The 25,913-nt window shown below is 47.9% G+C and overlaps 1 protein-coding gene across 6 annotated transcripts in view; it reads right to left on the bottom strand.

Moving 5' to 3' along the window:
• Nucleotides 1-2,235: 2,235 nt before the first annotated feature.
• Nucleotides 2,236-25,913, bottom strand: part of CASS4 (Cas scaffold protein family member 4) — a 56,819-nt gene continuing 33,141 nt past the window's right edge. For 5 of the 6 annotated variants that reach the window (XM_075571610.1, XM_075571611.1, XM_075571615.1 and 2 more), the window contains 7 exons: nucleotides 19,068-19,496; nucleotides 14,798-14,902; nucleotides 13,242-13,382; nucleotides 10,976-12,304; nucleotides 9,338-9,415; nucleotides 5,023-5,103; nucleotides 2,236-4,085 (listed from right to left, as the gene is read on the bottom strand). In XM_075571610.1, the coding sequence (XP_075427725.1) occupies nucleotides 3,672-4,085; nucleotides 5,023-5,103; nucleotides 9,338-9,415; nucleotides 10,976-12,304; nucleotides 13,242-13,382; nucleotides 14,798-14,902; nucleotides 19,068-19,496 (2,577 nt within the window). In that variant the 3' untranslated portion in view covers nucleotides 2,236-3,671. Of the gene's footprint in view, nucleotides 4,086-5,022; nucleotides 5,104-9,337; nucleotides 9,416-10,975; nucleotides 12,305-13,241; nucleotides 13,383-14,797; nucleotides 14,903-19,067; nucleotides 19,497-20,834; nucleotides 21,324-25,913 lie in introns of those variants that run through there. The other variant, XM_075571614.1, reaches the window with a different exon arrangement.

The raw sequence follows: 25,913 nt of genomic DNA, 5'->3' as shown, positions 1-25,913 counted from the left end.
GGACCTACTAGTAGTTGATATGTTGCAAGTAGAGATGGGCGAATTTTGATTCGTCGCTTGACATTTTCGCACATCAAAAATGTCCGCCGCACCTGACCGCCCGCTCCGACAGAAAGCGCGCACTCCAGGGGACATTTTGCTGTCGGAGCGGGTGGTCAGACGCGGCGGACATTTCTCATGGCGAAATGTCAAGCGACGAGATTGCCCTGCATCCAGGTGTCCTGCCGGTGACTTGTCCCGGAGGCGTCATGCGCGGCGGCTGAGCGTCGGCAGCATTTCGGTTGTGACCAAACGTCCAACACCGCTCCAGTGGCCCTATCACGTAGTGGCTATATCCTTCAGTTTGTTTTCTAGGCGAGATCGCTCAACGCGATGTGGTTGGAAGAAGAGAACTCCTCTTCTGTTCGCGTTATTAATGACGCCGCAATTCCGTGATTGCGTTGTGCCGCGCTCCTCCTGCACTCAGTGGGTTAGAAAAGAATTCTGGGTAATAATATGCAAATAAGTACGATAGGGAAAATAATTTGCACAAATCTTATATGTAATGTAACTTTATGGTGTTTGTGAATGGGGAAATTACACAGATTTTGTGGACCCGTGGAAGCAGGGCCGCCAACAGGGGGGGACAGCCGGGACAGGTGTCCCGGGCCCGGCTTTCCATCAACTGCAGGCCTCTTCCTCACTCTGTGTCCCACACCGAGCTTCCAACGCTAGTGGCGCGCGACAGGCCTCTCTGGCGTCAGGGCGCCGGAAGTAAGCTGGGCCTCAGCCTCCGGTGCGCGCTGACTTTGGAAGCTTGACGTGGAACACAGAGTGAGGAAGAGGCCTGCAGCTAATGGGAGTGCCGGGGCCTACCGCGACCGGCAGCCGGGCCGGGCCGGGCCAGAGGTCGGGGCCAACTTGCAGCGCCAACCGCAAGGTCAGTCTATTTTATATATGTATTGGGGGGGAGTGGTGGTCTTTTTATATGTATTGGGGGGAGTGGGAGTCTTTATATGTATTGGGGGGAGTGGGGGTCCTTATATGTATTGGTGGGGAGTGGGGGTTCTTATATGTATTGGTGGGGAGTGGGGGTTCTTATATATATTGGTGGGGAGTGGGGGTCCTTATAGGTATTGGGGGGAGTGGGGGTTCTTATATGTATTGGTGGGGAGTGGGGGTCCTTATAGGTATTGGGTGGAGTGGGGGTTCTTATATGTACTGATGGGGAGTGGGGGTCTTTTTAATATGTATTGGGGGGTGGGAAGGGGTCTTTTAAATATGTATTGAGGGGTGGGTGTCTTTTTAATATGTATTGGGGCTGAGGGTCTTTTTAATATGTATTGGGGAGTGGGTGGGAGTATTTTTTATTATGTATTGGGGGTGGGGTTTTTTGGTATGTATTTTGTGGGGGGGATTGAGTGAGTGGGGTAATTGGCGGAAGCGACTGAGAGGAGAGGGGGTGACGGAGGGAGTGAGTGAGGGAAAGAGGGAGTAAGAGTGAAACGCGGGGGAGATAAATACATGCGAGGCTGGAGTGGGTGAGTGAAGAAGAGGGAGTGAGACGGAGGGGAGAGAAATACATGGTATGAGGGGGAGAAAGAGGGGGCTCATGAGGTGTGAAATGGGGGGGAGGGGAAGTAACTCTAGTCCTGCGCCCCGGGAATTCTGTCTGCGGCCCCGTGTGGAAGATATACAAATCCACTCTTGGGTATTATTTCTTTCCTTCACCACAACTAATAGTGTTTCCTACAGAAGAAGATGTACAGTTCTTTCACATAGAGACCGAGTACAAAATGAAGATAAATAGCCAGCGATAAAGAGAAGCAGTAGAAGTTTTTATAAAAGTAGAAACAGTCTGTGTTTTATTGGTGTTTGGGTGTACAACAGATAACAGCCACCAAACAGGACCCTTCTGTAACAGGAGAAACAAAGATGTACACATTCCCGGTGCCGAGACTATGAGAAGCGAATGGGATACAGGCTAACATTTCCTCTGCCGTCCCCTGTTCTGAGATTGGGAGGTGGGCAAACCCAGATTTTAGGTAAGAATGTCGCCATCTCTCAATTCCCTGCTTATAACTTACAGCCAGGCCTGCACAACTCCAGTCCTCGAGGGCCGCAAACAGGCCAGGTTTTCAGGATATTCCTACTTCAGCACAGCTGGCTCAATTAGTGGCTTAGTCATACTGAGCCACTAATTGAGCCAGCTGTGCTGAAGTAGTGATATCCTGAAAACCTGGCCTGTTTGCGGCCCTCGAGGACTGGAGTTGTGCAGGCCTGATTACATGTTTCCCCTTCCCCTGGAGACCTTTATCATCATTATTTCATCTTTTTCTGAGTTTGACGCTTTGTCTTGCGTTGGCAAAGCATCACGGCACCTCCTCTCTGTTCCTCACGGAAGGTTATGATGCACCTATTCATACAGCCACAAAGTTGAGGACAATAAGTGAATGATAAGATAGGAATTACAGTGGTGCTACTGAAAATAAAAAACGATTCATTTCATGATGGTTCATTTTCTCTCGTGAGTGAGGACAACTTCAAATAAGCAAGCCTGCATAAAAGAAACCCTATGCAACTTCATCAGGCCAGCCTGACTCCGTTCCGAAAATATCATTTCAAACAACGTTGTCATTTAGCACCAGTGTGAATAATGCCCAGATAAGCTCTATAGTCGAGATCCCCCTTTGAATCATCACTTGATTACAATGTACTGTAGTCCCAAACCGAGAGCCGCGTTCGGAGATGGCAAAAATCGAAAATGTTGTTAGAAAATAAGAAATCAGTTAAATACTCTGTCTTAAATACAATTCCGTCAAAATACACAAAAAAAAGTGGATAGGGGAGAAAAAAAAACTGTACACATGGCTCAATAACAAACCCTTTAAAATACAAAACCATAGCAGTGTGTGCAGTCTACATTAACTCATTTGCTGCCGGCGAAACCTGCCACTCATTGTGTTGCAGTCTTGTTGGCGGTGAAGAGGTTACTTAAGGAGTTGAAATGGTTGGAAGATGTTAAAACGTAGCCCTGGGTGCAAAGTGTCACTGGATTTCTGTATTGTGCTGCACCGTTATCTGTAAAATCCCAACGTTAATAAGGAAAGTAAGATTTAAAAAAAACATACGATTCAAGCATTGAGCGGCTTCAACCACACCAGTATAACCCTCCCTCACACGGGCGGAACCCAAAAGGTGGAAACAGCTGTCTGCGGGTAAGTTTACTGGCTCTGCACTTCTTGAAGCCAGGCATACGCTTATAGGGGTCCATGTTAAAATGGACATGATGCGCGTGTGCTCATTTGCATCTCATTACCCAGAATCCCTAGCCGCAGTGGAAGCATTGCATCCTAAGAGATAACGGGGAAAGGCAGGGTGGCAGGAGACGCGTGAATGTGCTCACCAGTGGTATTTTTACTTGCTGTATCTGCGAGGCAGAATGAATAATAATTAGTCATATTTCCCTTTTGTGGATCCTTGATGGCGTTAGTATTCCTTTGGAGCATGGCTGCTTAAATCCGGGTGTGACGATTCGTTTTTGTAGATCCAAAAGGTGAAGCAACTTTGGCATCATCAGAAGGACACACTGAGAATCAGCAGGTTCTGCTCATGGTGCCCACAGCTGGCTTTGGGAATAAAGGTGGCAGGAGATGCTATACACGGAATGTCAAGGTGAAGACATGAACGTGTCATTGGACCATTCCCCTGAACAGCTGCGTATGATTGGACAGCTCAGTGGCCCTGTTTTGAAGTTCGTGAATAGCAGCTGGGTTTGGATACTGTATCGCCGCTGTCTTGGTGGCCAGTGCCAAGTTCTTGAGTAGGCTGCAGAGCTCACTGCTTTGGTGCAGAATGTCAGTGCGGGCATCCGTACCCTGCACATCCTGGCAGAGATGGTCTACCAGTTTTTGCCCGACCATGATAATGAGTTTGCCTTGAGTTATGAAGACTTCGGGAGGCTGGTCAGTGGTCAGGCTGCTGTTGAACACGTTGATCGCCTTCTGAAGAGCTCCAAAGTAGAGGTAGCAGTGGTCGGAAAGGAAGATTTTCTTGGGCGAGTCCACTTTGTGCAGGATGTCTTGTTTGAGGGAAGGTGCTGATTCCTGCAAGTCAAAATAGGAGAATGAAATATTCCGCTCAATGTCAGTAACATATGGGTATATGCAGGGGCGTAGCTATAGCCCCGGGCAAAACCGGGGGGCCCACATGCACGATCGTCGTTTGCAGGTTGCGCATGTGCATGCACAAACAGCACTTGGCAACCGCGCATGCGTGATCTCCGTATGCCGGTCACTCATGTGCATGCGTGATCGGAGCTTGCCGGTCTCACATGCGCATGAGCGACCGGAAAGGCCATTGACAAGTGCCAATCGCGCATGCGCAGCCACCGAAATAGAATGGTTTTTTTTTCCTGGGGGCCCGCCCATGTCTACCTACGCCACTGGGTATATGCACTGGGTATATGCACTGGGTATATGCACTGGGTATATGCACTAGACACCATTTAGATACTATTTAGTTCAATATTAAACCTTTACTAAGTAGTGTTACTCCACAGGACACCTCCCAACTAAAAGCGTGCAAACTTTTTGCCCAAGTTCGCGAAGTATGCAAAACGACATGTCCTATTTTTGCCAAACAAACATTTGCAAGCAGTTCACTCAGTAAAAGACAAACCCAATCCCATAGCCTGAAATATCTTTTTTTTGCAAGCGAGAGAGAAAGCCCAATGCAGGGAACCGATGTTGTTTTGTTGGTGAAATTCTCCAATTTGGCTAGAAGTTAGAACGAGTTCCAGTAAATGTTTCTGAAATTTTGGACCATAAACATTTGAGGGAACTTTTTTTGCGAAATTTAGAACTTTCTTAAATGTTTGAGCTAATCTCGGCAGCCAGCACGGCTTAAATAAAGCCTCTTACAGCCCACTGACGTGATTTGGCACAGAAGTTGTCTTATTGAGTAGCACGCATAAATATGACACACACACACACACACATATAGTGGGTAATGAATAATGAATCTTTTTGTACTAACACTTGCCTTTGTTAATGACACTTCAATCTTCTTTGCCTGCTCCTCACTCGCAAAAGGCTTGGCGTCTGGTTTCATCCATCCTCTCCTCTAAAAGCAAAGAACACGCAAAAAGTTAATTGTCATTTCTTCCCAAGCCATACGAGGCCTTATCTGTAAGCGGCGCGGGAGCCGGCGCCATCAAATAACCAAGCCAATCCAGTTCTTAGCGCAGGGGTGGCCAACTCCAGTCCTCAAGGGCCACCAACAGGTCAGAGACGTAGAGGCTGCGATCCACCACTCCTCTCTCAGCCCAGCACAGAGGAGAGAGAGGAGCCTCTCAGCCCGGCACAGAGGAGAGAGAGGAGCCTCTCAGCCCGGCACAGAGGAGAGAGAGGAGCCCCTCAGCCCGGCACAGAGGAGAGAGAGGAGCCCCTCAGCCCGGCACAGAGGAGAGAGAGGAGCCTCTCAGCCCGGCACAGAGGAGAGAGAGGAGCCCCTCAGCCCGGCACAGAGGAGAGAGAGGAGCCTCTCAGCCCGGCACAGAGGAGAGAGAGGAGCCTCTCAGACCAGCACAGAGGAGAGAGAGGAGCCTCTCAGCCCGGCACAGAGGAGAGAGAGGAGCCTCTCTACTCTCAGCCCGGCACAGAGGAGAGAGAGGAGCCCCTCAGCCCGGCACAGAGGAGAGAGAGGAGCCTCTCAGCTCGGCACAGAGGAGAGAGAGGAGCCTCTCAGCCCGGCACAGAGGAGAGAGAGGAGCCCCTCAGCCCGGCACAGAGGAGAGAGAGGAGCCTCTCAGCCCGGCACAGAGGAGAGAGAGGAGCCCCTCAGCCCGGCACAGAGGAGAGAGAGGAGCCTCTCAGCCCGGCACAGAGGAGAGAGAGGAGCCTCTCAGACCAGCACAGAGGAGAGAGAGGAGCCTCTCAGCCCGGCACAGAGGAGAGAGAGGAGCCTCTCAGACCAGCACAGAGGAGAGAGAGGAGCCTCTCAGCCCGGCACAGAGGAGAGAGAGGAGCCTCTCTACTCTCAGCCCGGCACAGATGAGAGAGAGGAGCCCCTCAGCCCGGCACAGAGGAGAGAGAGGAGCCTCTCAGCTCGGCACAGAGGAGAGAGAGGAGCCTCTCAGCCCGGCACAGAGGAGAGGGAGGAGCCTCTCAGCCCGGCACAGAGGAGAGAGAGGAGCCTCTCAGCCCAGCACAGAGGAGAGAGAGGAGCCTCTCAGCCCGGCACAGAGGAGAGAGAGGAGCCTCTCAGCCCGGCACAGAGGAGAGAGAGGAGCCTCTCAGCCCGGCACAGAGGAGAGAGACTAGCCTCTCAGCCCGGCACAGAGGAGAGAGAGGAGCCTCTCAGCCCGGCACAGAGGAGAGAGAGGAGACTCTCAGCCCGGCACAGAGGAGAGAGAGGAGCCTCTCAGCCCGGCACAGAGGAGAGAGAGGAGCCTCTCAGCCCGGCACAGAGGAGAGAGAGGAGCCTCTCAGCCCGGCACAGAGGAGAGAGAGGAGCCCCTCAGCCCGGCACAGAGGAGAGAGAGGAGCCTCTCAGCCCGGCACAGAGGAGAGAGAGGAGCCCCTCAGCCCGGCACAGAGGAGAGAGAGGAGCCTCTCAGCCCGGCACAGAGGAGAGAGAGGAGCCTCTCAGACCAGCACAGAGGAGAGAGAGGAGCCTCTCAGCCCGGCACAGAGGAGAGAGAGGAGCCTCTCAGACCAGCACAGAGGAGAGAGAGGAGCCTCTCAGCCCGGCACAGAGGAGAGAGAGGAGCCTCTCTACTCTCAGCCCGGCACAGAGGAGAGAGAGGAGCCCCTCAGCCCGGCACAGAGGAGAGAGAGGAGCCTCTCAGCTCGGCACAGAGGAGAGAGAGGAGCCTCTCAGCCCGGCACAGAGGAGAGGGAGGAGCCTCTCAGCCCGGCACAGAGGAGAGAGAGGAGCCTCTCAGCCCAGCACAGAGGAGAGAGAGGAGCCTCTCAGCCCGGCACAGAGGAGAGAGACTAGCCTCTCAGCCCGGCACAGAGGAGAGAGAGGAGCCTCTCAGCCCGGCACAGAGGAGAGAGAGGAGACTCTCAGCCCGGCACAGAGGAGAGAGAGGAGCCTCTCAGCCCGGCACAGAGGAGAGAGAGGAGCCTCTCAGCCCGGCACAGAGGAGAGAGAGGAGCCTCTCTACTCTCAGCCCGGCACAGAGGAAAGAGAGGAGCCTCTCAGCCCGGCACAGAGGAGAGAGAGGAGCCTCTCAGCCCGGCACAGAGGAGAGAGAGGAGCCTCTCAGCCCGGTACAGAGGAGAGAGAGGAACCTCTCAGCCCGGCACAGAGGAGAGAGAGGAGCCTCTTAGCCCGGTACAGAGGAGAGAGAGGAGCCTCTCAGCCCGGCACAGAGGAGAGAGAGGAGCCTCTCAGACCGGCACAGGAGAGGAGCCTCTCAGCCCGGCACAGAGGAGAGAGAGGAGCCTCTCCTTTCTCAGCCCAGCACAGAGGAGAGAGGAGCCTCTCAGACCGGCACAGAGGAGAGAGAGGAGCCTCTCCTTTCTCAGCCCGGCGCAGAGGAGAGAGAGGAGCCTCTCCTTTCTCAGCCCGGCACAGAGGAGAGAGAGGAGCCTCTCCTTTCTCAGCCCGGCACAGAGGAGAGAGAGGAGCCTCTCCTTTCTCAGCCCGGCACAGAGGAGAGAGAGGAGCCTCTCCTCTCTCAGCCCGGCACAGAGGAGAGAGAGGAGCCTCTCCTTTCTCAGCGCGGCACAGAGGAGAGAGAGAGAAGCTTCTCCATATCCAGACAGCTGGCATGTTTGTGGAAGAAGGGTGAGGGAATAAGGGATGCGAGAGCTTTTTGTGGGGAGTGCAGGGTGATGGCTTTGTGTGGGGCAGGGGAAAGTTGTGTGGTGTAAGTAAGAGGAGGAGCGATGATGATTGGGAAAGAAGGTAAGTGTGCTATGTGAGAAGGGGTGTGTGTATAAAAGAGTGAGTAAGGGCGAATGTGGAGTGTGTAAGGTGGGTGTGTGCGTGTGAACAAAAAGGGAATTATTAGTAAACTCTGATGAGCAGGGCTGCCTCGAGATTTTTTAAATCCTTCAGGGCTCCCCCTGCTTTACACAAAGCCCATCCACATAGGACACCTTACATGCGTCTTAAAAGTAACACGTTCGGCTTCTCCGCTACACGATTGAGTCACCACACACTTTGAACCTCTGGTAACTGAGGGGTTAATACCAAGTGGTTTCTATCTTTGCTACACGTATAGCTAATCAATGCCAGACTTGATAGTTTAACTTCATGTTTCGTCCATTATATTAAACTTTTACTGGTTCGCACAACTCTGCTAAACTGACTCACGCGTTGTGGCTTCAGTTCCAGCCACTTCCTGAGTTGAGGGCACCGTTTCCTTAAGCTGGCCTTTTTATAGCCCGGTATCTATGCTCGGCACCTCTGTGCTGCTGGGACTGTATGCCGGAAAAATCTTCTTTAAAGGGGTTCTCAAGTTTACCAAGACAGAGACCCCATGAGTGTTCCCGAGTCCCACCCTGCCTTATTCACCCCATTGTCACATGTTAAGCTGCAGACAAGGCTTCTGGGTAATGACATGCAAATGAGCACACGGTTGAGCCTGTGCAGACATACAGCAAACCATTGGTTCTAAGCGACGTTAAAATTGAAGGCACCTTGTGGCCGTGAGGTGCACCATTTAGTTAACATGGCTCAGCAAGTGCTCTATAAGAAGGGCAAATCTAACAGAAATAGTAATCCACTTTAATTTAAGTGAGATTGCATCCAAAGAAGAGCTATGGGGGGGTTAGGGTCGCCAGGTGTCCGGTATTGAACTGGACTGTCCTGTATTTGGACACTCTGTCCAGTAAAAAATGAGAGGTGCTGTAATACTGGACATGTGTGTCCCCGGTATTTTCCTCCCTGGACATAGTGACCTGACGCACCTTTCACCTTTGAGTCCAGTATTTTTCGAGAAGCCACCTGGCGACACTAGTGGGGGTCTCAAAAGCTTCTGTCGAACTCTATCGATAAAAAAAACCCAGAATCTTCTGGTCCACGCTAAGGAGTCACAGTCTGAGCCAATACCTACAGTTCAGTTTAATTTGTTAGCAGGATTGATTGCTATTTTTTAGGACAGGTCCTTCACCCCTCTGGGCCTCCAAACACTTTGCAATCACCTTTTACAATCAGCGGGGTGAAGACGGCCCACCCCAGCCTTTTCTGTAGAGCGGGGGGGGGGGGGAAGGGGTGGAGGTCTCATTGAATTCCGCGTTCAGGACCCTCGTTATTCAGCATACGAGAGACTTCTAAATACCGGACAGATTGAGCACGCGTGGAAAGGGAGGGCGTGCGACTCGAAAAGGGTTGAAAACATTACCTTTTCTACACACTCTGTCTTCTTTGCAAGTTTCTGATTCGAAGACAAAATCTGCATTTTTTCAAATTCTTCCTTTTTCTGGTGAAAAAAATAAATTAAAAAAAAAGCAAAGAAAACTTTAAGTAAACGAACATTAATATCTAAAATAGTAACATTGTATGATTTTAACGCATAGAGGATTCCGGGAACGATTGATGCTTAAACTGAAGTGTCAGTACATAACTCAGTAACACAGGTGAAGTTCCATGTGTGTAAAGGAGCAGATGCTACCCCCCTCCCCCCCAAAAAGTTTTTTCCCCCTTAGGGCTGGGACCCGCTGCGCCCGGCGGCGCGGGCGGCTGCACGGGCTTTCCCCACCAGCAGGGGAATCCTCCCGAGCCGGTCCCGGTCCCCCCCGGCTGCACAGCTCACTACACGCTGTGACGCGTCAGCTGCTAGGGGATACAAGAGAATTGTAATCCCTCGCTTCGACGCGTCACGTGGTGTGGCTGTGAGCCAATGAGGAGGGGAGGCTTCGGGAGGAGGAGAGGCTTCGGGGAGCGGGGAGGAGTGTGGTGTGCCTGCCTCTGTGTGTGTGTGTATGTGTATGAGTGCCTGCCTGCGTGTGTGTGAGAGTGCCTGCGTGTGTGTATGAGTGTGTGTGTGTTGCTTGTGATTACTTCCATCAGCAGCTCCAGCCCAAGCCCGTGGAGGGAGGGAGGGGGGGAGAGTTCAAGCCACGCGCCCCCTCCCGCTCAAGCCTCCCACTCCAGCCCCGGCTCCCGCTCCCTACAGACCGCGGTCTGTGTATGTCAGCGCCCCGCCTGTCTGCAGTGTGGGAGCGCTGACGGAGGGAGCGGGGCCTTAGCCTTAGGTGGGAAGCAGGGCGTCTCTGGCCGCTGAACCGCGTTAATTTCAACTCTGGGGACCCCCTGCTTTTTGTCTGCATCATAGATGAATAAATCATCTTTTTTCTGCCGTTGCAGTGTTGTGCTGGTACATTGGATCACTTCGGTGATTTGGTCCCGTTTATACCTCTCTCGCTTTACACCATGAACGCCCCCTTTTTGGCATAGTACCATGTGTGCGCAGCCATCTTTTGTGTATAATATATAGTATTAGTAGGATTAGGCAGTCCACAGGTGATCCTAATTAAATAAGCTCACCTGCTTTTAAAAAAGGAAGAGGAAATGCCTTTGTGGCAGCAGTCTCTCTCAGACACTGAGTGCAGACAGACAGACAGACACAGGCTGCTCATATTTATGCTGTCCCGAGGGGAATAAAGCTCAAGGTAAGGAGCCAACTGCTGTTATGGAACATTGTTGGTCTGGTCTAGTTTAGCTAGCCAGCCAGGTAGATAGACTGAAAATGTGTTTAGTTAATTCCCCCAACGGGGATAGGCTTTTGGTTTATGTTTTGTTTTACTTAAAGGGACAGAGCACCAATTGTTTTGTTATATTTTTGGACAAATAAAACCATCAGCATATTATTTCACCAGAAGAATTGTGTTGCCTCCTCACTAACCACGGTCATCCTGCCACAATATATATACACACACAAATATATATATATATATATATATATACATAATATGAGAATATTTGCAAATACACACTATATATTCCCTGTGTGGTTTCATCTCTCCCATGAAGTACTGACCTGCAAGTGGACATAATCACTGTCTTCTATGGCTTTTTGTCTGGAGAGCTGAGATCTCCGCTCCTTTGCTTGATTAACAAGCGAGGATTCCCGAAGCATGCTTATTTCATGGCGTGCTGGCATCTGTAGCTTTCTCACCATGTTGTGCTCCTTCGGGATTTGAGGCTTCTTGGCCTCTTCCTGCTTCCTGAACAGGAGCCTCCCATTCGCTATGATGATGGACACAAATCGTTTGATGTCATCTGGAATCGTCCGGGCCACCATGACAAATCGGTCAAGGTCATCCGGAGTCGTGTGGGGTTTGTTAATGACAAGCGCCGGCAGTGACCACTTACAGTGGTTGATGGCTTCCTGGTTTCGGGAGAGGATCTGGAAAGAGTCTGCAAGAATCTGCAACTGTTGGTTGATCCTCATTTGAATGTTATTGTCCGTTAGATGGGATGCATTGGCTTTGATGCCCTGCGCAAAATCAATGAACACTCCCAATGACGATATTATGCTGTCAACAGCTCTATGAATTTCTTCAAGGTTGACCTCCATATGTTCTTGTAATCTCCACTTGCTGCTCACGAAGATCATGAGACTGGCGACTGAGCTCGACAGCCTTTGCTGCAGCTGGGTTATCTTCTTAATGGCCGAGTCAAGCTCCAGGGTCACCTCCTTGACCGAGTCTTCTGGAGATGACAGGGTGAAAGAATCGCTAGAGGCAGACGAGGAAGTAGACAAGGTGCTGGTTCGGCTTTCCGAGCTCGAAACAGACAACCGGTCTCGCTCTACCGAGGCTGGCAATGGTGTTTTATTCCTGGGCAATGGTGGAGGAACAGCGTAGATGCGGTCATCAAAAATAGGGCTGCCCGTTTCACTCAAAACTGCAGCCGACCCTCTGGGAATGTCATAAACGTTCTCGTTGGAATCATCGCCCTTCGGCTTCACAAAGCTTGAGGAACATTTGTGGAATTTCCCATTTTGTTGCACAGATGAAATATCACGAGAAGGTGGGACATCATAAAGAGTTTGATCTGCCATTGACGATTGTTTTTGCATTGGAGGGACATCATATATTTGGCTAATGTCCCCTCTGCCTTCTGCCTTAGTTTGTGCCATGCCGGATCTATACCTTACAGGCGGCACATCGTATACCAGCTGCTTGTCCGTAGAAACCCTGCGGCAAGGGCTGTTGACATCTTTCTTCTCGGGTGATACTGGGATGTCGTAAAGCCATTCTGACTTGCGAGGGTTTGGCAGGGTGCTATAACGATCTTCCCCAGGCGAAGCCTCGCCAGTGTCCGTCTGACAATGCACTATGCCAGTCGGGGGGACATCATATACCTACGTAAGGAAAATGCACAGTGCTCAATGTACACATAGTTACACATTCTTTATACCAGGGGTGGGAAACTCCAGTCCTCAAGAGGACACCAACAGGTCAGGTTTTCAGGATACCCCTGCTCCAGCACAGGTAGCTCAATCAGTGGCTCAGTCAAAGACTGAGCCACCTGTGCTGAAGCAGGGATATCCTGAAAACCTGATCTGTTGGGTGGCCCTTGAGGACTGGAGTTTCGCACCCCTGCCTTATACCGACATGAAAAGTGCACAAGTCTGACATGATAATAAGTTCTAGCCACTGATTGACGTGCGATAACTCTAAGGGGAACAGACTAGTGCCACTACTTTTTTGTTAACAGACCCAAAGTACAACTAATTCTTCATTTATAAACTTGATGTCCTGCACTTAGGTTCAGAATGTAAAAAAAAAAAAAAAAAATAGCTTCTTTGTTTTTTTTTTTGTTAGGTTCATCGACTGAACTAAACATGAAGTGATCTTCAATGAGAAAAAAAGCGGGCTTTATATTATCATATATTAATAATAATAAATGTGGCTCAAAATCCTTGGCGTAAAATATTACTGCACGATATATATATATATATATACCACGTGTGAGCACATTCGCATGTCTCAGAGAGGCCCACAACCCTGCCTTTCCCCATTATCTCTCAGCATACAGTGCTTCCACTGCCGCAAGGGATTCTGGGACATGACATGCAAGTGAGCGCTATATACCATATTGGCCCAAATATAGTGCTATTTCCTAAAAATGGCCTTCCGAAAACTGCACTTGTATTATATGCGCAGCCTAGCACCTTTTTATTTTTCATGTAGAAACTATATTCGGGCCAGTGCGGTATATCTATAACCTCCAGATAAGAGATTAGTCATCCTTTTTGAGAAATGCCCGGTTATTTGTCACCCCGAGCGTAAACGTACATTTGCGACTCTGGTGTCCGACAGGTTGCATCTTTCCGGGGTGTCTGGGCTGGACGGGACCGCGTAGATCTGCTGCTGGGTCTGTTCTGCGGATGGTAACAGCGGAGAGCGTCCCCGGCCAGGTGAGGGGGCGGCACAGCTCTGTAGCATGGCAAATAAAAAAAAAAGATCACAGTGTTTTATGGTTCCGCAGGGACGACAAAGGAACTAGCTGAAAAAGAACCGTGCAAAACCCAATTCGCTAGCAGAAAAGCAACGTCAGTTTGAAGGATTGTAAGTACCCAGCTTTGCATGGGGTCGCAGTACTCTGGAGTCATCTCTTCCACTGCAGACTCGAAACTGTGAATCAATCGATAGTGGCGCCCTCTTTAACCCATGTCATATGTGATGTCATCAGTTATGTCATCATACATGATGTCACAAATAGCGTCCAATTGTATATTTAAAAAAAAAAAACTGGATCAGCAATAAAAAATAATAATGAAGGATTTACTTTTTGCTTTTGGTCTCACCAAGTTTCTCCTTTAAAGCTGCAAACCAAGCATTTTGCCAGGTTACGACAGATCCAATGTGATCATTCTTCCTGTAATTATACAGGTTAGAAAGAATTGTAACCCAGGGAGTGTTAGGTCCTGCTATGGTCATGCCTTGCAAGTGGCAGCAGGCTTACGACGCTTTGGCCAAAGGGTTAAACTAAATGACCCTTTTTCAAGAGATATATAGGTATTGCACTGTGTATTTTTGTCACATTGGAAGAAGCTTTGGGCTTCTCTGTCTGTTTTTTTGTTGTATACATTTAGCTACGCCCACTAGCACTCCTTTTGCCACTTATATACATACTGTATATATATAGATGTATATTATGTGGTAATGTTTGGGGTTTCTCAGAGCTTGTTGGGTATCTGTGTGTACACGGGTTTCTTCAAATGTTTGACGTTAAAACACAACATGGTGCAATGTTCCTGAGGTTGCAGAGAAGTGTAGAGACATTGTACCTTCCAATGACCCAACGTGGGAAGTCTTCACAGAGAAATGGGAGGGGAGAACTCTCCACCTCTCATAGGTCTCTCCTACATGTGTGTACGTGCAGGAAGCCACGAAGACATCGTTACACCCATGTACCTCTCTTGTTGGCCCATTAAAAGGAATTACAGTAAAAGCTATTGCCAATTTCAGCTATCACAAAAGAAGGGCATTCCTAATTCATGTTAACGATTCCGTTTCGTCTACGAGAAAAACTAGCAGTACCTCTGCACCATGGGTGGGCAACTCCAGTCCTCAAGGGCCACCAATAGGCCAGGTAGTAGGGATATCCCTGCTTCAGCACAGGTAGCTCAGTATTTAACTGAGCCACTGATTGAGCCACCTGTGCTGAAGCAGGGATATCCTGAAAACCTGACCGTCAGGGCTGGAGTTGGCCACCCCTGCTTTGTACCATCAAGTGTCACCACACTGAGCCTGCGAGACACAATGAGGTAGATTATGAGAGACTGGTCCCCTAATAGTAACAGCAAATGACATGTAATGTTGGACGCATGCGGTTAACCATAACACACCTGGGTGAGTACTGATGAGCAATGCTTGGAAGGTGGAACATCGTAAAGGTCCTGCTGAGATGTTGAACTTAAGGCCCGGGACGCCCTCGGAAGAGTAAACAGGTGCTGCAGAAAAGAAAGGAAATAGGAATCAATTTACCTACAGAGTTATTCAACCGTATTGTACGTGTTGCTTCTTGAAAGGTTTGTAGATGTATTTCCTCTTACTCTGCAACTTGTACCCCATTGAGCAGCAGAGATGAATGACGAGGTCTGCGTTATTTTAGTGAATGGTTGTTACTCCCGAACAAGCGCGATATTGCGTGAAACGCGTTGACATATGTGGAAGCGAAACGCGACGGCCGGGACGGAGGATGCAGATCGGAACTCTCTAGTTCTACGGGAATACTGCCGATGTTTTTCTATATGTGAGTAAAGCTGATGCTGTGCTACTGCTTTGAGATTTGGAATAAATACTGAGAATCTTTCTTTTGATATTCCTTAGGCGCCCCCCGTTAAAGCTGCCGTTTAAAAAATTCCATTTAATATGCGCATCAATATAATCCGCACAATGATAAGTAATTAGCTAAGTTGAAGGTCGATCCGTTCTCCTGTGATCGATCAGCGAAAACTCGGCTCAGGGGTTCACTAAATGGCTGTCAGTGAAGCAGAAGAGGACCAAAGATGCAAAGTTATGTGGGGAAGATCATGTGACCAGGCAGTCACTAGATACAATTACCGTGGTTTTGTAGCTGAGAGACTTTTGATAAATGACCCCCCTCCCCCAGTTATCAAATAAGGGGTTAGAACTTTAAAGTAGGTAGGAAGACTGTCCAAATCAGTGAACCCAAAGGGGTAGATGCACAAAACTCTGATACCCGTTAACTGCTATTTACTTGAATGGTAGTTAATGCTGATCGAGCTCCGATAATCGTTACCGGAGTTATAATAATAATAATAATAATAATAATAATAATCAAGGCTCGACAAGTGCACTCGCCCGCACGCCACGGGCGAGAGCATTTTGGCCGCTGTCGAGTGCTTACCTGCGGCGGGGTCGTGTGGCGATCTCAGTCTTCTCCCCTGCACATTGTAATGTTTCCCCTGCAGGTTTCCTCCTGAAAAAATGGCTGACCGGCGTCACATGATGCAGCGTTGCCATGGCAACGGGACGCTACGTGACGTCGCGCGGCGCCATGTTGCGTGACATAACGGCATCCCGTTTACATGGCGACGCGGCGTCATTTGCCACCGCGCACCCATTTTTTCAGGACCTGCAGGGGAAACATTACAATTTGCAGGGGAGATGACGGAGATCGCCACACGACCCTGCCGGACCCCGCCGCAGGTAAGAGTCGTGAGAGGGGTGGGGGGAGGGAGTTACTTTTGTGGGAGGGGCGAGTTACTTTTGGGGGAGGGGCGAGTGGGTATTGCCCTAGTTTGTCGATCCTTGATAATAATAATAATAACAGCATGTTCTTGTATCGCTCTGTTAGTTTTATGTAGAGCTTTACAGTCATTTTGCAGACACAGGTCCCTGCCCCGTGGAGCTTACAATCTATGTGTTTGGTGCCTGAGGCACAGGGAGATAAAGTGACTTGCCCAAGGTCACAAGGAGCCGACACCGGGAATTGAACCAGGTTCCCCTGCTCCGTGCCAGAGTCAGTGTCGTTACTCACTGAGCCGCTCCTTCTTCCCAGTTTTGTGCAACCGCCCCAAAAGATGGTTTCTGTGTATTATCCTTATCCACAACAAATATCTCTACACCCTGCCCGTCAATAAGAAAAACCTTACCCAAGAGCTCCCCACACATGGATAACTAGATACAGCACCACCATGGACGGACGGATGGAATGAAAGCAGGAAGGAAAGCAATGAATCACTGTCCATTTTGCTATTTACGGGGTTAATTCTAGATGCAGAACCTGTGTATATATACAGAGGGGTTCAAATAGAAAGCTCGATAGTAACCACGCTGAGCAGGACAGGTCTATAAATACTCAACATTTTGCTGACTGACAGGAAAATCAACCAAGAAAGTATGAAAAAGCACGCAATGAAGACAGGCGTTCCGTGAGGCTGGACGGACTATCCCTTTCTGGCCGGGTCTGCACCCAGCTGCTGAGAACAGCTGAGCATGTTAAGAGCTAAAACAGTTGCTTGGTATCCCTAAGGGTGATTTGAAGCATGGGCACTTCTAACCGTGCATGGAGATGCAACTCCGCACTTTTATCATGCATACATGCTAACGCAGTGCTCTGCGCTGAACGCCATTTTATTTTCCTTTTTTTTTTTAAATTACATTTGAGATACTTCTTCTTGCCCTTCCCAACACTGTGTTTATTTTTACAATCAGAGGCTTCGTCCAGGAGATATAGCCGTTTAAATAAGTACCCGGGGGTGTGGGGGTTAAAACGGTACAGTCTAAAGGTTACCATGGTAACCAGAGATGCCGAGGGTCTCAGTCTATATCTGCCACAGCGGCCCATCAGGCCATTTTCAATTGTGAATTTCTTCTTATAATGTCCTGATCAGCTGCTGCCCAGCCTCCTAGCAGCAGCCCTGCTCTCTCCCTGGTCGGGGAAATCCCACGGCCCCCCCAAGCCGGTCAGGTCACTATGTCCAGAGAGGTAATACCGGTCACATACATGTCCAGTATTACCTCTCATTATTTACTGAACAGAGTGTCCAAATACAGGACAGTCCGGTTCAATACTGGACACCTGGCGACCTTCATTTAGGCCTACATTAGAAAAAGGATAAAAAAAGCATTTCTCTCTACATAAAAATAAGTAATTACAATGTGGGATACTGTCCAAACGTCTACATGCATCTTTAAAAAGAAATGTAATAAATCCCCCTCTAAAATAACGCCGGGCACGTCAAATAAATATTTCATATTCTTTTCTTTCCTTCATCATAGGGAACCCCAAGGTTTAAGCTTGCCCCTCCCCACTTTCCAAGTTGCAGGTCAGTTTCATTTTGCTGGGTTACTACAGATCCAATGTGATCATTCTTCCTGTAATTATACAGGTAAATAAGAATTTTAACCCGGGGAGTGTTAGGACCTGCTAACGGTCATGCCTTGCAAGTGGCAGCAGGCTTAAGACGCTTTGGCCAAAGGGTTAAACTAAATGACCCTTTTTCAAGAGACTATATAGGTATTGCACTGTGTATTTTTGTCACGTTGGACGTAGCTTTGGGCATCTTTGTTTGTTTTTTTGCAGTACACATTTAGCCACGCCCACTAGCACTCCTTTTGACACTTATATACATATTTATATATTATGTGGTAATGTTTGGGGTTTCTCAGAGCTTGTTGGGAATCTGGGTGTTTAGGATTTAGGATGTGCAAACATTTTGCAGGCGTTAGCGAACATTGTGAATTTGATCGTTTCGTGCTTGGATAGAAAAGTTCCTAACGAGTTTGCTTAACACTAAAAAGTCAACAGACGTCTGCATATTCGTGTTATTTCGATTACTTCTGCTTTCGAAATTCAATTCAACTTTTTTTTTTACAGTCATGGAGCTGCTGATTCCACCACTTTCCTACTCACCCCCCTGCCCTCCCCCAAAAAAGGGAAATAGCCGATTGTGAACAATTTGACTCGAAAAGTGTGATCTAAATGTTTGCTGTTTTGTTTTTGTCAAACATTTGGGAAAATATGATCAAAATTACGGCGGGAACGCACGTCCCCTGAGACGATAAAAACAAGTGATTTGGTCACACGAGCCCCATTCCTATGACTGCTATGAAGATGAGCGCTTATCTCACCGGGGGGTGGGGGAGGGGGTCAGTGAAACAAATTAACTTGCCATCTGATAAAAACCCACAGTAAATCAAAGTAATCAACCTGATATATGGGATCAACACATATCCTGTTGGGAATGCCACTGTCAGTCCACAGGTGTCCTTCCCCGTTTGTATGATGATGAAAAGGCAAAATAGAGATGCGAATCCATTCAGGACATTTCTAAAATGGAAAACTCGACGCGTTTCACCGTCTTTGCTGCTTTCCCGAGGCTGAAGGTGGTGTTTATCTTTCACCCACAGCTCACGTTTCTGCCATATTATCTTTCAGAAATGACCGGAAGGGATTTGCGCCTCTATTTTTTGCTTTTTTTCAGTAATCAAGAAGCATCTAAGGCCCAGCTAAGCTTTAGCCCACCTTTACTCCCATAATAATGGGGGGGGCTAGGCACCGGTTTGTGGATCTGGGTCTAACCCCTTTGCTGCCAGAGAATCTAGCAACGCAATGCACTGGCAATGTACAGACACTTGACTCCTTACCTGATTGGATGAACTGGATGCCTTCTCATACAATATTAGTGCGGGCGATGATACGGGAGTCTGGTAGATATCTTTGGACGCAGAATTTGGTGACAAGGGCGTTATGTAAACGCTGTCCATCTCCTCATACATTGTGCTCTGAGCTGCAGATCTAGGTGCTGAGGGGACCTGGTAGATGTTCTGTTGGCTCTGCTGCCGCCCCAGAGAACCATAGTGTGTATGGGCCGGCAGGACGTCATTTTGGGTGATGGTAAACATCTGCAAGCGATTGGCAGGGGCAAGACCCTGCCGCCCATGCAGGTAACATCTCCACCAGCCTTCACTGCCATAGATGTTCTGCTCCAGCACCGTCAAGATGTCACCTTTACGGAAAGCTAGTTCATCCGAGCATTCTGCTTTATTGTCGTACAGAGCTTTGGCCAACATGTTCTGTGAAGGGAACACATGGTGGAATTACAATGTATTCATCACATGTATTACACGAAACTTATATGGTGCCCACATTAGGTATTCAGAGTCTTCCACGTGCTGGAGATGATGGTATGGAGATTCTTATGAACGGAGCTGAAGTCTACTCCAGCACTGTGTGGGAAGATCTATTCAAAGCATATGGAATACGAGCCTTGAATCCCAACAGTGATAAGACAAACAGTGAAGACTGGAGTGTTATCTTACCCATAACAAGGTGGTTGGACACCAGAATTGATGAACGACTTGGCTGTTTATACAAACAAATGTACCCTTGAAAAAAAAAGTATAGCCTTTGTCCTATGTTACTTGACACAGAAGAGAACCTCAATATCCAGAATACATTGCCAGATTCACCCTGTTTGTGGGGGGGGGGGGAGATTGTGTGTGTCCAGTGGGGGATTGAGCGAGGAAGGAGGTCATTGAGTGATAGAGGGGAGGGAGAGTGTGAGAGGAGGGGTGAGAGTGTGTGAGCAAGAGATGGGGGGGGAGTGAGAGAAAGTGAGAGGAAGAGTGTAAGATGGGAGAGTGAGCGAAAGAGGGGGGTGAACATGGAGAGGGGGAGAGAGCGAGGAGGTGAGAAAAATGAGGTTCCTGGGCCTCCCTTACACTATTTAATTTTAATTAGGGATTCAGGTTTTAACCGAAACACACAGAAAAAGCCCCACCGTCTGATCATCTCACCCTTTCAGTCAACAAAATGATCAGCAGCAATGAAGACTAATTTCTTATTGAATTAAACGTCTTGTAGCAGCCCAGCCACAGATAGGATACAAAGCAAACCCCCAAAGGGGAGCCTGGGAACTAAACGAAGGGCGCAGATAAAACGCTGAATTCAAATGTCTCAGTTTGTTTCCATCGTTAACACGGACAAACACAGATTTCTTTCATTAACGGAGAATACCGATATCACACAAAAAATAAACACCGGGGGGGGGGGGGGAAACAGAATCCCTAATTATACTGTACGTCTACAATGTTCTGTTAATAGGAAATGTAATGATAATTTGCTGAAATCATTAGGATCACAAATTATTAATAAAATTCCTTTTGCCTGGCACCAGCACATGTTGCAGGGTACACACTGATGTATACGTTTCATCCATAAATTGGGTCCACGCTTTGCTTTCTGCTTTGAAGAAATACAATTATTTCACAAGCATCTTACAAAAGGACAGCTACTTTTTTTTTTTGTTTTTAAAGAGGCAGTCCAAGCAGCGGGGAAAAAAAACGTTAAAAAAAATCTGGTTTTGGATTAATATATGCAGCATTTAATTACTTTTATTGAAAAATAATTACCTAAGCTGCCGATCGATTGGTTCTCCCGTGATCGATCAGCCAAATCCTGTTTCCCAGGGTTCACTAAATGGCTGCCTTCCAGTTTCAAAGGAATCCTTCAGTCAGTGTAACTCAGCAGCTACAATGTATCCTGATATTACTTACAGTAACATTGTCTATCGTTACCTTTTGCAGCTGAAACTGCTGGGAACATTGGCAACAAATTATACCTTACAGGGAGGTGGGCTAAATCCTGCTATAGAAATCAAAAGACACTCAGTATATTCAAACTCATTAAAAATGGCATTAAAAGTTGAATTTTAAAATAAAAAGTATTATCTTATACTACCGAACTGATTTATTATCATATAGATTATTGATTGGATTGCAAAGTTTAAAATGACTTTGACCACTGAACCCTGGCTAGGTTAACCTCTTCCCATATAACGGTAGAAATGAGTGTAAAGCCAGGAAAGTGGATACTAATCAGCTTCCCCACTGATGCACAGGTTCAAATAAAACAAAATAAAAAGAAAGACCTGCCCTACAAAAGTTGTTTTTAAATAGTAATCGCACGGGTAACTCGAGGCTTCTGTATTTTTGTCCAGAACATGTGCTATGAAGGAGCAGCTGGTTTAAAGAGCCAGGAAAATCAATATGTCAGCTCAGCTGATGAGCATGGCCTGTTGCTGGTGGCTTACTCTATATCGTGGGGTTTGGGGGTTTTAAACAATAGGGCCTTTTATGTGACACGGTCCCATCAGCACATATTGGAACTACAGCTGTCACAGATGGACAGCAACAGCCCACCCTCTCTCGTCCCTGTCATGATGTGCCCGTCCCCCAAACAACGGGATATGGGACGTACACAGATGCATGTGTATACAGTATCTTAACCCTCTCACTGCCTGTGTGGAGCCCCCCCTGTTATTTCTGTTTTTAGTACAATATTATCAGGGTTGAGGATTAAACAGCGTTGCCTCCATGTTTAACATGTTGGCTGGAAACAGGACCCCTGGTTTTGGTTTTTCCCCATTTGACTTCCAGTCTTTGGATTACACTCATTATTCTAGTAAATTCCGCGGCAGGAGTCTGAGATCAGGGAATGTATCTTTTGCGTTAGCTAGTGATGAACTTTGTAAATCAGGGGGCCACCAACAGGTCAGATTTTCAGGATATCCCTGCTTCAGCGCAGGCCACCTGCGCTGAAGCAGGGATATCCTGAAAACCTGACCTACTGGTGGCCTTTGGGGGCTGGAGTTCGGCACCCCTGCTGTTAGTGAATGGATCGCACTTCTTGTGCAGGACGAAATCCAGTGAATGCTGTTCCAACTTTAGTCATTTCTACCCCCGTCATTGTTTAACACCAGTATTTATATTCCTTATCTATAGACAATGGGAGTTATTGATAGCGCTTCACGTGTACACACACTGCCGCACGCAATACAACGTACAAGCGCAATTCATCTCTGTGCCAAAGAGCTTGCAATCCAACTTTAACACTACTTCAGTGGCCAGTGCCTGAAGCACAATTCAACTCGTCTGCCATACTAATATATATGATATAAATAGCAATATTTCCGGTGTGCTATTTATGCCGTGTAAACGCACCCTAAATCTCTGTGCCTAAGAGCTAACAGTCTAAATGTCTGCATCCAACCTAGACTCTGGAAGAGTGTAAACATAGTGGGGGCGGTGGGAATATTTTGTCCTGGAGGGTAACTTCCTGCTTGTGCTGTACTCTATAAATCATTCCGAAATAAAAACAAAGACAGGCCTGCGAAGAAGAAAAAAAGAGCGTTGGCCTAAAACATGTCAAGAGAGGGGACCTCCTACTAGGATACAGAATGCATCCCCATGACAGGACCATACTCCATCTCCCATGGGTGGGTACATTGAAGCCGTTCCCACTCGCATGTTCTTTAATCACAATATTCCATGTTTAGGCTCACTGACAAAGATCATCGGATGTCACTCTGCTACGACGTGTCGATGAAATGTTTCCATTTGTTCTAATACATACACTGTGACACTGTGTTACAGTGCCGTGTGTAACAGGCACAGGGCGTAGCTTGATGAGTTTTTTTGACATGGTGACCAATCTAGCTGGGTTCACCGTTGACATCTTATGAAGTGTTGCAGCTGTAGATACAATGCGTCCGGAGTACTGGCCCCTAACTTTTTCGCTGGTGGTGCGGAGCGGTGGCCGTAATTAGGGTTCATGGCAGCTCAAGAGTTCCGCTCCGGGCAGAACACCGCTCTGGGTAACTGGTAGAAATAACTTGTGTTTATATTAAAGAGGCAATCCAAGCAGTTTTAAAAAAATCCTTTTGTTTTAATATATGTAGCATTTGATTACCTTTTGTGGAAAATGAATAACCTAAGCTGCCGATCGATTCGTTCTCCCGTGATCGATCAGCAAAATCCTGCTTCCTGGGGTTCACTAAATGGCCGCCTTTCCATTTCAATCAATCCTTCAGTCAGTGAAACTCAGCAGCTACAATGTATTCTGATATTACTAAGGTAACATTATCTATTGTTACAGTTTGCAGCTCAAACTGCTGGGAATATTGGCAACAAATGATCACAAACAGGAAAGTGTTACAAAGATCTTGCACTGCTGGGGAGGTGGGCTAAAGCCTGCTGAAGAAATCAAAAGGGTGCCCAGTATATTAACTCATTAAAAATCGCATTGAGTTGAATTTTAAAATAAAAAAAGGTAGTAAGTATTATCTAACACCACAGAGCTGATTCATTCAAAAATACCCACACATGTAGGATATTGCATGAATTGTTCCTTAAAGCCCATGAGATTACAGGGAATGTTGAGTTTAGCGAGAGATGGTCGCAGCTGACTTTGAGAGAAAATATGTGTGTACGTGTGTGTCAGTATGTCTGTGTGCGTCGGTGTTTGTGTCTGTGTGTGTGTCTGTATGTGTGTGTCGGTGTGTGTGTGTGTGTCGGTGTGTGTCTGTGTCTGTGTGTCAATGTGTCTGTATGTGTGTGTGTGTGTGTGTGTGTGTGTGTGTGTGTGTGTGTGTGTGTGTGTGTGTGTGTGTGTGTGTGTGTCTGTATGTCTGTCGGTGTTTGTGTGTCTGTGTGTGTCTTTGTGTGTGTCTGTATGACTGTGTGTGTGTATGTGTGTGTCTGTGTGTGTGTGTGTGTCTGTCGGTCTGTGTGTGTATGTGTGTGTGTGTGTAAGAAATATGTGGCTGTCACGGAATGCAGAAATCTCCCATGGATTGGGGGGAAATCCCTCGCGGGAAATTGAATAGAAAGACTGTGGGGCCTATGCAGAGAGCAGCGAATTTTCGAAATTCGCCATTTTTTGGAGATAATCGCGCAGAAAACAGCAGAAAATGGAGATTTCCGAAAAACGCGCCAATTTCTCTTTTCTATTTGTAAAACTCGCCTCGCGGCTGGCGAGAACCGCAATCTCGCCAGTTTAAAAAATATCCGTATGCAGAGAGGCGCGAACGGCATCTAGCGGCTGTTCGCGCCAATAAAATGGCGCGATTGTCTCCGTTTTGCCTCGCCAAAAAAAACTGCCGCTCGCGGCCATTGCAAAGGGAAAAAAAAAGGCGCGAATTTGTTTTAACACATTTCTGAAGCGCGCATCTCGCCAATTTAAACTCGCCACACGCATCCATGTTAAACATAGCAGAATTCGCACTTTTCTGCATATGGAGATTAAAACTCTCCAAAAAAGCTACTTTTTAATAAATTCGCCAATTTTAAAATTCGCTGCTCTCTGCATAGGCCCCCTAGTCTCCTGGGTTCTGTGCGAAAGGTATTCCCGCCGTTTCTGGTACTCCAATTTGTCCAGTGCCAGATTTCCCATAAGGCCCGGATCTAGGCCGGCAAAAATGTGCGCCCCTCCATATACATTTGCCGCGCTCTTGGGCCTGATGGGAAGACACTTCCATGTAGCGGCCGCTCCCTCGCTGCCGCACTCCTGCTCCTTCCAAATGGCAGCGTCAAACAACGCAGCGTGACGTCACCCACGTGACGTCACGCGGCGTCTCGTTGCCATGGCAACGTGACGCCACGATACTGCTACATGTTGCTAAAATGGTAACGGACTGCATACGGGGGGGTTTATAAAGACAAGCGTGCAACAGAATAACATCTGTAATATATTCCCATGCAAATACATTAAGGCCGCTCCAATCCTGAGCGCTTCAATGAGTTCCAACGTTTCCCCGCTTAACCTGAGGGACATGAAAATAACATTTGCTTTGTCCACCCAAAAACAACAGATTAGCACATTTGAGAGTAATGGCTCCTATTCACAAACTCAGGAGGGCCCAGTAATCCCAAATGCCAGATAGAATTAGTGGAGACAGCTTTGTTTCGACACCTAAGGCTCAGCCAGGCAATACACTTGCAGTGTCTGGCAGCTGTAAGTCACCTGATTGACCAAAAGATGTAATTAAACTCAAAGTAAAGTCACTGACTATTCGCCACGCTGCGGTTCCTTCCTTGTTTATAAGCCTTTGTTCTTCATTTAATTAGCACTCATCTGGAACTTTAAGCCCATTGTTATGCAGAGCTGTTCTCTGTAACCCGTTTATTGCTAACAGTAAAATGTTTAAACCTGCTGCAATGATTCAATTACCCGGCAACTAGAGGGTAGGTTAATGTAGGTGAATTCTCCCACGTTGAAGACCAGCAAAAAAAATCTGCTCAGTTATGTATCTGCCACGTTGATAGCCCGTCTATACACAACCATTGGTCCAAGGGATCTCTGAGAAAGAAACGTCTGCTGGTTCTGTCTGTTGCCTAAAAATGGTGATTTTTTGACGTCTTTATGTCTGTAAGAAAAAGAAGAAATCAGCTGGGCAATAAGGCACCTACAGTTAAAGGCGAGGTCCCCAGGGGCCACCGCTGCGTGACGCACGCAAGGCACAGCCCTCTATGGGGCAGGCCCCAGTCGGCGTGTGTGCGTGCGCCCACAAGCCGCCATGGGCGACCGCCTTGGCCAAAAGACAAGGTTTTTGGCGCGGCGGCCGAGCATTGGACACGTCACGGCGGCGGTTCAGCCAGTGAGGGCGATTTCCCGGCCGCGCCCCCCGCATCGCGCGTTGCCAGGAGTCCACC

Source organism: Ascaphus truei, chromosome 15 (genome assembly GCF_040206685.1).
Source record: "Ascaphus truei isolate aAscTru1 chromosome 15, aAscTru1.hap1, whole genome shotgun sequence".
Lineage (NCBI taxonomy): Eukaryota > Metazoa > Chordata > Amphibia > Anura > Ascaphidae > Ascaphus > Ascaphus truei.
The sequence above is the reverse complement of the archived record's forward strand: the minus strand, read 5'-3'. Positions and strand labels throughout refer to the sequence as shown.